Source organism: Cyprinodon tularosa, unplaced genomic scaffold (assembly GCF_016077235.1).
Source record: "Cyprinodon tularosa strain WSP-4 unplaced genomic scaffold, ASM1607723v1 ctg96, whole genome shotgun sequence".
Lineage (NCBI taxonomy): Eukaryota > Metazoa > Chordata > Actinopteri > Cyprinodontiformes > Cyprinodontidae > Cyprinodon > Cyprinodon tularosa.
Window position 1 is genome coordinate 27,174 of NW_024039740.1, and position 12,954 is coordinate 40,127.

The window sequence follows — 12,954 nt, forward strand, 5'->3', positions numbered from 1 at the left end:
GCAGATTCTGCTGACTGGACTGTTACTTCTGCACTTCCCAGTTCTGGACTTTATGTAAAAGTGGTAAGAAAAGTACCATTATTTGAAGAAAGGATCGAGTATTCTGGTAACAGTTTTCCAAAGGCAGCATAAAGTATAAACAATAATAGAAAAAAAAAGACAAAGAGGTTGATCCGGTCAAAAAGTAGAAAAGTGAAACTTTCTGGTTTACCTGTTAAATTGCTTTTTGTTGTACTGAGGGAAAGCGTCTAACAGTATGATACTTTTACTAACAATGTTTTACAATAAGAGTGCAGTTCTCAGGGGTGGGAGAAACCAAACACTGCAAAATATCTGAATAGAATAGAATATATAATAGAATACAATAGTTTAATTATTGCTGAATTTTGCAAGCTTACTATACAAGAATTTTTTTCTAGCTGGCTCAATAATGAAAAAAATATCAAATCAAAGCAGTACAATGTAGAGCAGTTTTAGCAGCAACAAAATAGTTTATCAGCAATAAAATTTAAACTGTTGAGAATAGTGAAGATATTATGTGAAAACATTGTCTGCAAAAGGCTGATATATGATCTAAAACTATTACAGAGGTTTATATCTTTGTAATGAGATACTGTAGGTTTTTTTGTTGTAACAGGATAACGCTTTCCTTGTTTTTGTCAGGTTTATCTCTTAACAGGCATTATCTAAGCAGTATTTTTGAATTTATCATTTAACAAATTCAGTAAGCTAAAAAATGAACTAAATAAAACCAAAAGCAAGTATTTTTTAATGTTTAATACACTTTTACTTTTAAAGATCATCATCATCATCAAACCAACAGAGAAAAGGAGTTAATCATGCTAAATAATGCGACTGATAAAACTATCATTCTGAATGAAACTGAATAAGTCAGTAAAGGCTGATATCAAAGCATCATTAGTTTTTTTTGTTTTTGCTATTATTAAAGGGTTTTCTAGTTTCAACAAGATACATCCATACATTTTTGATCATGTTTCCATGTCTGTAAGAGTTGAAGAACAGCAGTAACTAGGTTGAATGGGGAGCAGGGTTATGCACTTTCCTGTATGGGAAATAAATGAGCAAAACTGCACATTTTCATGACATTGGACAGTATGTTAGAGCTGACAGCTGTTTTTTCCATTATGATCTAATCAGACTGAGCCGACAGAAGAGGATTAGGGCCACTGAAAAAATAAAAAAAAAGTTTAATATAGGGAAAAAAGTTAGAATTCTGACTTTAATCTCTGAATTCTAACCTAAATCTCAGAATTCTGACTTTTTTCTCAGAATTCTGACTTTAATCTCAAAATTCTGACTGAATTCCCACAGCTAACAAACATGTTAGCATCAAGCTGTAGCCATGTCTGTTTTAGAGATTAGCTCTCTTGTTTTAATCACTGTCTGCTCTTCCATTAATAAAATAGCATCATCGGGTACCCCTTGGGCACATAAAAAGTCGCCTAATTCCATTGTTTTCCACCTATGTGGTACTGGCCCTCCTAAACAACTCACATCTTTTTCGGTGAAGCTGAGGTTTCCCACATTTCTTCCTTCCTGGGCCCATCTACATTAAGATCCAAAATTCTGAGATTAAAGTCAGCATTCTGAGAAAAAAAGTCTGAATTCTGAGATAAAAAGCCAGAATTCCTAGATTAAAGTCAGAATTCTGAGATTAAAGTTAGAATTCTGAGAAAAAAGTGAGAGCTCTAAGATTGAAGTCAGACTTCTGTGATAAAAGTCAGAATTCAGATTTTTTTTTCACATATTAAACTGAAACAAAATTTTAAAATCAGTTAACTTTTTTTTCTTTTTTTCAGTGGCCATAATCCTCTTCTGTATGAGCCTGAGCTTCTTTGTAAAAGTGAATTTGTAGAAATTTCAATTTCTAGACCTATGAAGCTGAGAGAGACTTCCCCTAAAAAAGTTATGAGAGTAACTATATGAAAAGTGAGGTCTACAAACCATTGGCTTGGTTTGGCTAAAAAAACAAACCAAGTATAATTATCAGTTGTTTTTTTTTTTAACATCTTAAAACAATGTGTTCTTGTTCTTCTACCTGATCATAAGGAACTACCCTTTTTTGGATAGTGAATAATGTCAAGACATATTTGTGATTTTTAGTTGTGTAAACAAATATTAAAAGGTTTGAGTCAAGATGTAAGAGTTATTCTGTATGACAAAGTTTTCTCATACCTTTGTGTTTACTAAGGTACACTTGGAAGACTACAGATTGGGGTGAATGCCGCATTCGACCCTTAATAGGGCAGCAGGATCGACGGCGGGCTAACATCAGTATGCTGTGTGGAGAAGGGGTCCAGACCAGGAGCACCTACTGTGTTCAAGTCCTTGATGATTCAGCACCACATTACAGGAAGGAAGGTAGGCTAAATAGAGTTGTCGTTCTTGAAACATTCCTGAACTTGAAACATTGGTGAACTTAAGTTTTTCAAAGTGGTAGATTTAATGATGCCCCAGAAAGGCTTCAGTCACAGGACAGTTTTCAATAAAAAAAAAAAATTAAAATAAAAAAAAAGTATTAACCTTCAAATATTTTTGCTGCTTGTATTTTTGTGAACTTCCTTCATAATTTCCTTATGAAGTAGCATTCTTTTGAGCAAGCATAATACATCATTTTGGACAGAGAATCAGAACTAAAAACACATGAAGTTATGCCAAAGAATTAGAGATTGACTGAAAAATGTAATTAGATTTATTTCAACTTTAAAAAAAAAGGTTTAATATATATAATATTTTGACAGGTAACAAAGCATTGAGATGTTAGCATCAAGGCCATTGCTACAATTTTTCATCAAAACAATACATTATCAAAAATAATACACAGAATATCTAGAGTCGCACAGAATAAAAATATTCATTTTTATTAAAATATTAATTTTCTTTAAAAAAAAATATAGTATATAGATAATCCAGAAGAACGAGAAGGATCGGCCTCCATTCTGCTTAAATACATTAGTGCTCCAACTACAGATCGCTCGAGTGCGAGCCAACAGAATTGACAATGACTCCAAGAAAGTGTTAAAAAAGTTTTTAGAAAAATGAGCCTGTTTTGTTGTTATCATGCTAAAGCCTTTTTTCTAACCATCATTGTATTGTAATACTGTGGTTTTTAGAATAATAAAATTACCTTTACAGTCCCTTAGTGGGGAATTTTAGCTTCTATTTAAGGGTATCATACCATGAGAAAAACCCTCTACTTTTTCACTAGTAAATTCTACACATTGAAGTTACAAAAAAAAAGAAAACTTTGTTATTCATTTTAAATGCAAAAATCAATAACCAAAGATAACTTAATGATAGATTCAAGAAGTTTCCTCACAGAATGAATCACCATAAATTAAGACAAAAAAATGTTACTTTAAAATAAAGGAGACAGGCTGTGGCATATTAAGTATTAATCATTTATCATTTTAATTAAGCGCAGTGGGGCCCTTTTAATGAGTCTCAATTGAAATATTCTTTATTCTTTCTGCAAATAACACCCTTTGCTGCATAATGAATAAAACAAATTGACAGTTGAAAGCATACCAATTTAGACATCAATATTTCCTCCTAGCGTTTAGTGAACTTATGCTTTTGAACAAGGTTGGAAAAAAAATGAAAACATTAAGTGACAAGTTTGTTGCAACAAAGCCTTAACATATGGCTAAAGTAAGCAGTGCATGTACTGTGATGTGAAGTTCCTTTTTAGTTTTTGATTCAACTTAAGATAAAAACAATTTATGGAAAAAAATAAAATAATCTCAGTGTTTGAACAAGGATATCATTTTCAAATAGAAAATAAAAAATCATGCAAATTATTGTGAGTAAAATAAAAAACAATTAGATATTTTGTCATTTTTCTACAGGCTCTTAATCAAATGGAAATTTTCCTCTCAATGTTCCAAGCTACATTAACGTGACATATTAGATTTAGATCTCTCTCTGGGTTGTGGACAGGCAAAGAATACCCTTTCACACTGAAAGAGATCCACGTCAGTGCTCATCACAGGTGGTTCAGCTGTCATACTTAGTCATAAACTGGTTTCAACATGTCTTGATTTAATGCCTCTTAGTTTTCCCTTCAGCTGCCAACTGCCCTATATTTTATGGTCTCCTAAGTCTGTCATCAGAAGAGCAATACCCTCTGGCCTTTCCACTTGTTACTCCCTTATAAGCTTTGCTAAACTTCTATCCACGGTGTGCAAAGTTTGAAGTGGTAGCCTTTAACAATAAATGCTATCCTGTCTTCCAAGTCAGGACTGAATTAAATCAATACTTTGCAATCTGACAGCAGTGAGTCTTCTTGATCTCTCTCTCTCTCTGCATCACCCAACCCACATGTCTGCTAGGAGTCCAATCCTAAACATATTACCTGGCAGAAATTTCTATCACTCACACATCCCCCATAACACACACACACACACACACACACACACACACACACATCCACACACCATACAGCTGAATCTGTATGGTTTTCCTTGAGCTTGGTTTATCCTTCTCTGTGTGTTCTTTTCTGTTTGTTTGTTCAGTGTCCAGGCCTGTGAATGCCTGGCTGTGTGATGGAGATGATCCTCCATTGGCTGTTCAAAACTGCACCATTGCTTGCCAGCATCAGTGCTTGCTGTCCCAGTGGTCGCCCTGGAGTGCCTGCCTCCAGGAAAACTGCACAGAACCTCAAGGGAAGAGAGGTATGATAGAAAACAAAGCATGACATGAAAACAACCAAGGTTTGGCTTTTCAAAAATATAAAAAATATGTAAATGTACATCCTCACAAAGGTCCTATTGCAAGTGTTATTGGGTTAAACTTTTTTATACAATCAATGTATCTCAATGTCTATGCATAGCATTACTTTAGTCAGATTCATATTATTTCTGTGACCATTGTCGTTTCTTGTTTCATTAAATGAGGGGTATCAACAAATGTGCATTGCTGATACCCCTCATTTAATGAAACAAGAAACGACAGTGGTCACAGAAATAATATGAATCTGACTAAAGTAATATTCAATAGAAATCTATGAAAATGAAGAAACAGATGACCTTCAGACTTTTTAAGCATACTTCGACTGAAAGATTTTTTAAAAACAAACTCATGAAACAGACCTGGACAAAAATGATGGTACCCTTAAAAAAAGACTAAACGTGTGCCCAAACATTCTTTTTAAATCAAGGTTTGTCCACTAACCAGCATCACAGGTGTCTATAATCTTGTAACCATTCAGTGAGCCTATATAGGGCTACAGGTGATCACTGTGCTGTTTGGCCACAAGGTACCACAGTCAACACAGACCAGAGGAAGTAAAGGAAAGAGTTGTCTTAAGGGATAAGAATGAAAATTCTAGACATGCCTGTTAAAGGTAAAGGCTATTAGACCATCCCAAAGTAGGGCTGGGCAATAATTCAATAACGGTATATATCGATCGATAGACGTGTGGCGCAATAGAAAAAAAGAGGGGCGATAAAAGTTCAATAAAGAAACGCAGTTTTTCTTCCTTCTCATTGTAGCCTATGTTTAAAGATGGAAAAATGAACCATATCAAGAAAGAACACTGTCCTTTCTGTGAAACATGGAGGGGGCTCTGTTATGTTGTGGGTCTGCTTTGCTTCATTTGGCATTTGGCAACCTGTGCCTGCAGTTTTGTGTGGGAAGCTGGGGGATGGCTGGCACCTGGGCTCAGGTGGCTGGCGTGCCGTATTTGGCCTATTGGGATGGACTTCCTGGGTTGCAATTGCCTGGCAGCCATGAGTATATAGTATGTGGCCCTGGAATGGCTGTAACTCGCTGGGGGCGGGATGAGGCTCTTCGGCTACCTGCTCTGGCAGGTGTCCAGTTTATGTTGGGATGCCACGGAGGGGATGTGGTCGAGCTGTCAGGGGGGTTGTGCCTCCTCGGCTGAGTGGGGATGGTGTTTGGGGTTAGTCTTGGGCTACACTTCTGCTCTCCTCGCTATCATGGCACCCTCTCCCTGCCCCTCTTTTTTTGCCTATCAGCCTAACAGGACTGGGGGGTCTGGGGATCTACCCCTTGGTCCCCTAGCCTCCAGACACAGGAGGATAGTATATACATGAGGAGTGTAAGGATATGTTTAGTGTCTGCCCCTGTGTGAACTCTGAGTGCTTGTATATGTCGGTATGGGTGTAAGGCTGGGATTATGTAAATGTAACTTGATGAATGGGAAGCTGTCTTTGTCCACTTGTGAGGTTGGGTGTTTGCGCAGGACCTGCCTCCTTACCCTTCTTAAGCTCCCCACCAGTGACAGGTGCCTGTGTCTGCTGGCACACTGATTGTTCTGTAGTTGTGGGGTGCTGTCTTGGGTGAGCCACCTAGTCCTGTGGGGTCCCTACCATAACTTTGGGCACAGGAGCTCTTATCTGGGTCCACCTTTGGTATGTCCAGGTGCTGTCAGAGCCTATGGGCTCACTGCCATGGCATTGTGGCACCTAGGCACTATGGCCTCTGTAGTCAGGCGCCTCAGAAACTGGGTCGCTTTGGTGTTTTGCTCCCTGGGGTTGGGCTCCAGGTGCTCTCGTCCGCCCTTCTCCGGTAGGCGTGGCCATACCTATATCTGCCCTCCTGGTGTCCCGGTGATCTGTGGTGCCTCTTAATATCTGTGGCCGGGATTGCTTCTGTATTTGTTTGGGAGCTTGTAGGGTCAGTCTGGGGCTGCCCACACCTGCTATAAAGCATATTTTCCTTCTGAAGAAGCTTGTGAATCCCTTATACATGAACATACCCATGTGTATATACCACAGGAATTTCGTTCCAGGTGTTCATGGATACACACTATTGCTAAACACTAAGTTACAGCTTTAGATATATACCACCCGGAATAATATTGTGTGATCACCATCGGTTTTGCCTTCCACACATATAGCTTTCTGTTCTTGAAGCATTTTTTAGGGTTTACTTTGGATGTCTGTTGTCTTCTTTTTGCTGTTGTTATGTTATATGTTTTCTGTTCTTCTCTTCTCACCCAGGTGTGAAAGCAGACTTCTAGGAGTTACTGTATATCTTCTGTGTTGTCTATTTTTGCAGTCTTGTTCTATTTTTTCTCTATTTATGCACTCTTTCCTTCCTCCATCTCTTTCTCTCTTCCCTTAGTTCTTATCCCCTCTTTCTCACCGCCTTTTTCCATCACCATGTCTGTTGTATACGATTTTACTACCTAAATCAGTTTCAATAGTTTCATATACAAATATCAGGCAGAAACTTATGGCAACAGTTATAATTGGTCTGCTTGTGAAAACAAAGCTGTTTAGCTGTCATCTAGCTCTGGGACAACTATTCCCAGAGCCATATTGGCAGAACAGTAGACAAAGAAATAATCTCTGCAGGGCGCAAATAAATGCTGGTGAAGATTCTCAGCCATCCAGGTCATAGTCATTCCAAAATAATGGCTATGACAAATAAATCTTAACACTTAAAACAAATAAACCTTAACACTATGTAGAAAAAAAATGTGTTGCACTATGACAGAATAATGACCCAAAACATCAAGTTAAAAATACCGAAAAATGGCTAAGAGGGGAACATTGGACTTTTCTGTGATGGCCATTTATGACCCTGACCTAAATGCTATTGAGGACCTTTGGAAGGATATGGAACATGCTGTCTGCAAAAGCACCCTTGAAACCTGAGAAACTGGAGCAGTTTCCTCATGAGTAGTGGGCCAAAATACTTGCTGAGAGGGGCAGAAGTTTCATTGACAGTTACAAGAATTGTTTGATTGGAATGATTAACTCAAATTGTTGTGCAACAATATATGAAGTAAAGGGTACCATCACTGTTGTGAAAGCCTGTTTATTTTTTCCATTAATTATGTCGGGGCATGGTTGTAAAGAGGTGTCGTTTTATTTCATTATATATATATATATATATATATATATATATATATATATATATATATATATATATATATATATATATATATATATATATATATAAAATGTGACATGAAGTCATAAGTTGGATTTCTCAACAATGCTGCTGCAATAACACATTAAATTAATTTAATTTTCCTAACAAAAAAACAAACAAACAAAAAAAAGTGTCCTAACCTGGTGATGGATTTTGCTTCACATTTATTAAGGAACTAAAATCCTATTGATTGTTTTGACTTTGTTTTAGTTTGCCTATTATCAGTGTTCTCCCTTCATTAAACCTTTGTTATTTTCGGTCTTGTCTCTAGTTATCCTTCACCATCTGCTTTCCTATTTCCAAAAGATGTTTTGCAATTTCTTTCCCCAAAAGTCATGTTCTATTTTCTTGCATGTCCTGCAATCTAACCTTGTGCGAGGATTTTTCTTGCTCTTGCACTGTGAAGTTATTAGTAGCTTCCAGCCACCATACTTCCTTTATGCATTGTCTTTTGTGTAAAATGTTCATTAACACTTCTAATGTTAACAAGGGAACAAGAAAAAGCATTTTGAACAACTATAATTCAACATAGAGAGTTTGGAGTCAATTTTGATTTGTATGAAATACACACAGATACACAGATACATTGGTCACGGGATCTGCAGCTGGATCTTATTGCCTTGTGAACAGACTAAGAAGACCGGAAGTAGTTGGAGGGTGATGGCGCCCACTATGGCTGTGGCTGACTTTTATTGTGAATTAAATTTGTTACTTAATGGAGCTGAAATGCATTTTCAAATGTAACAGAACATCAACATAGCTGTGTGCACATTTGTAGTGTAAACACAGCTGTTGTCAGTTGCAGAGAGGGGGAAACTGGCCCATATCATCGCACCACAGTGGCCCATATCATCATCCACCACAGTGATTTTAAACCCTGCCAATCAAGGCACACTGCTCTGCATGTTTTAGATGTTTCTCTACTTTAAAGTAAAAGTCCAGTCACATTACTTTTCACCTACTTTTCAATAAATGATAAGTGTTTTTAATTAAAGGAATTTTCTTTGAATGTGCTTTACCGGAGTCATCCCTGTTTATCAAAGAACACTAGTGCCACCAACTGGTTTGTGACGTCACGGTGCGGTATCCGCTGTTGAGCAAGTCCCAGTGCTGTATCTGGTGTTGGTCGCAACGCGCTATTATCCATGATGGAGATGACCAGTGCACTATGCAAAGCTGCAAGTAACGGATTAATGACGTGGTTTTTCTCTGGCCAAAAGTTTGATGGCAAATCCTTCCTCTTCCAGTTGGAAATCCAATGATGAACCTGTGGTGGATCATAAATTGGAAATGTGATATAACTATTTTTTTTTTACTTTTACCCAATGAATTACAACATTCAACTGCCATGCACGTGGGTATTGTCAGTTTAACTATATTTGAATTTCAGTGGTGAAGTCCTCTCAAAATCTCATTAATTGTTGTTGATTGCAGGCGTGGTTATTAGTTCCCATTGATTTAGCTTGTAAAGTGGGGAGAATGGCCTTCGGCTTATCGCATCGTGACATCACTGCCGGAAAATGTCAGGAACGAGGTGTTACTATATTTGTGTAAAAATGGACGTTCCAGGACTCGGCGGCAGCGATGAAAAATTTAGTTTTTATTTTATTTATTGATTAACGCTAAATTCATTAAATCATCAAGAAACTCACTACTGCTCCACCATACCGGTATGTTTAAACTTTATGTTGACCATTTTTAACTAAATCTAAGTATGCCACCTTTTTATATTTTTTTCTTATGTGTACCTGTACCTTTCATTTGCATATTTTCTTTGCTATAACATGCTTAAATGTCCCATCTGTGGGAGAACAAAGTTTATTTCTATCCAAAATTTTTAGATGATTTGCAAAACTTGCCATCTAAGAGACCATTAGGAAGAAGAAAGTACACTCCATTTCTATAATTATGAATCACAAAGGTTCCTAGTCAGTCTAATCAACTTCAAAAGTGCAGTTGAAAAAATATTTCAGTTACATTAATTTTAGGTTACTTTTAGAATTACACTACAAGCATGGTTAGTGAGAGGGATTGCATTCCAGTCAATTAGTCGATGTAATCAACTGGTTTTCCTTGGATAGAATAATTTGAATCAATTTGACTGTATGATCTGGTGAACTGTAAAGTGCCTTGAGATAACATGTGTTTTGAATTGGCGCTATAGAAATAAACTGAATTGAATTAAATTATGAGACATAGGAATTTGTTAGAAGTAATTATATCTTAACATCAGATTATCTTACCCACCTAATGAATGTAATGTTTGTGTTAATGCATAAAGTATTAGTTTAACAGTTTGTACATGTTTGCATATGCAAGACAACATTTGTAGTTTGTTTATTCTGCCTCAGAAATATGTTAACCAACAGGAGGAGAGAGTAAGGTTGGCAAAACATCCTAAAAGACATTTCTAATAGCTGGCTAACAGCTGCTATACTCTCTCTAAAATTCAAATTGTTATTTGAACAGATGGTCATGAGGTAAAAATCCCAAACCCCTGTTCAGCAGCAATTAAGTTTGCATTCTATTGCAGACAGTGTATGTAAAATCAATAAAAACTGTTGCCTAAGCATTTCCAGTATGATTAACATGGGACTGCACTACCATGAAAGGTGGTATTCATGCATGGTTTTTCTCAATAGGCTTGGCAATGCTGAGCATTTTCCATAAATAGGTAATGAGGTAGAATTTCAGATGGACAGACTGCTCTTATCAAAAAGGGTTGGAGTAACCCCATGGTCAAAATGTTAAACACAATTCACAGAGAGGTGAAAATAAGTGTGTTTGAAGAGGCCACAACATTTTGTGTTTAACAAATGGAATTCGCACAATTTAAAATCTTTATATATTTTCAGAGGTTATAACCACAAACAATAATGTACTTTATTGAATTTATATTTGATAAAAATAAAGATAAATCAGAAGTTGTTTTTAATTGTGAAGTCTTAGATAAACAAAACATGGCTTTAGCTTTTTACAAATCCTAACTGGAAAGGTCTTGGGTGGATATTTTATTATTTTTTATGCTCACTTTAATCTGAGACCCCTGAATAAATTCCAATACAACAAACCTTAGCTGTTAAAAGTCGAACATCTTTATGTAATATACAGAGTAAAAATACAACTCTTCTGTGAAGGTCTCACAGATTTGTTTGTGAACATTAGTAAAAAAAAAACAATATCAAGGAGATCAAGGAACACAACAGAGAACAAGGAGAAGACTAAGGTAATTCTAGTAAGAAAGGATTTTTTATAAAAAAAAATTCCCCAAGCTTTGAATATCTTGTTTAGCATTATTTATTCTATTACTCAAAAATTGTTGGAAAGTGTTAAAATCTAAAGGGCAGGCTTCCTCAATTAAGGTCGATAAGTCTCTGCTTCCACACCTGAATCAAATAGCTAAGTTGCTGTCATAACATTGGCTCTAAGACTGTTAAGTTGGCAAAAGATCAGAGAGAAGCAGATTTAAATAGTTTATTTTCTTCGATATGCAAAAGAGGAGATGGGAGTCTGGAAAAAACTGCAGGAGCCGGGACTGAGAGGGGCACTAGAAGGGAAAACTAATTATTAAGTGGGGGAAGTATGGATGATGGAAAGTTGCAATGAGTACTTTAAGCCAGCTTACAGACTGGGGGAAGTCCATGAAGTCCGGAGGAAAAGGTTTTAGCTTGTTGGAAGAAGATGATTGTATTGAGAGTGGAGACACTGGTCTTTCAGCACGTTTGGAGATGAGGGACGACAGGTTTGAGCCAAGGGTTCTGAGGGCCAAGTAGGTGAGCTGTGGAAAGAGCAGGACTGAATCCTTAGGGTGGCGGGGGTTCCACCCAGCTTTGGTGACCTGACAGTTAGAGTAATGCCTCATTATGCAGTCAATTTATCCAGAGTCCTGCTAATGACCTGATTATTTGACTTTGTTGTGTCTATAAAGACACACCTAAAGGGTGAATCACATCAGACCTTGAAGAGCAAAATTGACGAACCCGCTATAGGTGGGGTTTTGTTTTAGCAGTTTTCTCTTAGATTTTATTTTTTGCCCATATTTTGTTTTATTTTGTTGGATTTAAGATTATCTATCATTTGGCCTATATGTTTTGGTTCCTTTGCTTAGGCTGGTTTTACATTTACTATGTTATGTGTCAGATCCATCATCCGTTTCACAAATGTGCTGAATCCATGAAGGAGCTGCCTGTCATGCCAGCATTATGGGGCTGGTGGGGAGTAACATATTGACTCAGATATTACAGTACCCACATGTCTCTATATTAGGTCCAGCTTATACCACCACATCCTGACAATAGCTGACATGGTTGTTCCTTGAAGCTGACCAGTTTGGACTCCAGCAGTTACACTAAAGATGTGTAGACACAAAAAATGTTCCTCTGTCGTTTAGGGAAAATGGGCAGAGCTGATGGGAAGATATATGGAACTAAATACGAGGCAACCCTGAAATAGAATGCCTATAGAATGCAAAAATCACTAGGTAATGTGAAGGCATTTGGTCAAACCAAGGGATATGAGCATTTTTACAAGGCCTTTATATCAAACACTAAAGTGATGAAGAGAAAGGGAGCACTCAGTGTACTTCATTTTGTACACAGGTGAAAACAGGCTGTTTCTGAAATCTCTGGAAGTGTGTTTGAAGCAAGGGTGTTTGAGCTGTTAGTGTGTAAGGTCTGTTTTAAAAGGGCATCATGACCTCGTCCCTGCAGTGAGTAAATGTGCATGAAAGGGCCCTGGGGAGCAACAGCAGTGCGGATTGTTTAGGTCAGCGGTGGCAGTCTCAAAACACCAGATCTCTATCAGATGAGCAGGGTCCTCTCAGAGACGGCGTCATTAATATATTTCAAGGAGTGAAAAACAAAGAACTGTCTGTTGTTTTGTTTGAAAGGCTCCTGCTGCAAGCTATCTTCTAATGGCATTCATAAAGCCTTAGAGTACACAGCAGGCAGATTATAAAGCATCACAGAGTCAATCACAGTGAGTGTGCTGCCTACGATACACCAAGCAGATATTGAGTGGCTGAGATTT

General features: G+C 37.2%; 1 protein-coding gene across 1 annotated transcript in view; it reads left to right on the forward strand.

Moving 5' to 3' along the window:
* thsd7ba (thrombospondin, type I, domain containing 7Ba) overlaps positions 1–12,954 on the forward strand; it is a gene marked incomplete at its 5' end in the record, with an annotated part of 167,317 nt that overhangs the window by 11,917 nt on the left and 142,446 nt on the right. Inside the window, 2 exons of the mRNA XM_038275473.1 lie at positions 2,213–2,382; positions 4,536–4,694. Coding sequence (XP_038131401.1) covers positions 2,213–2,382; positions 4,536–4,694 — 329 coding nt within the window. The remainder of the gene's footprint in view (positions 1–2,212; positions 2,383–4,535; positions 4,695–12,954) is intronic.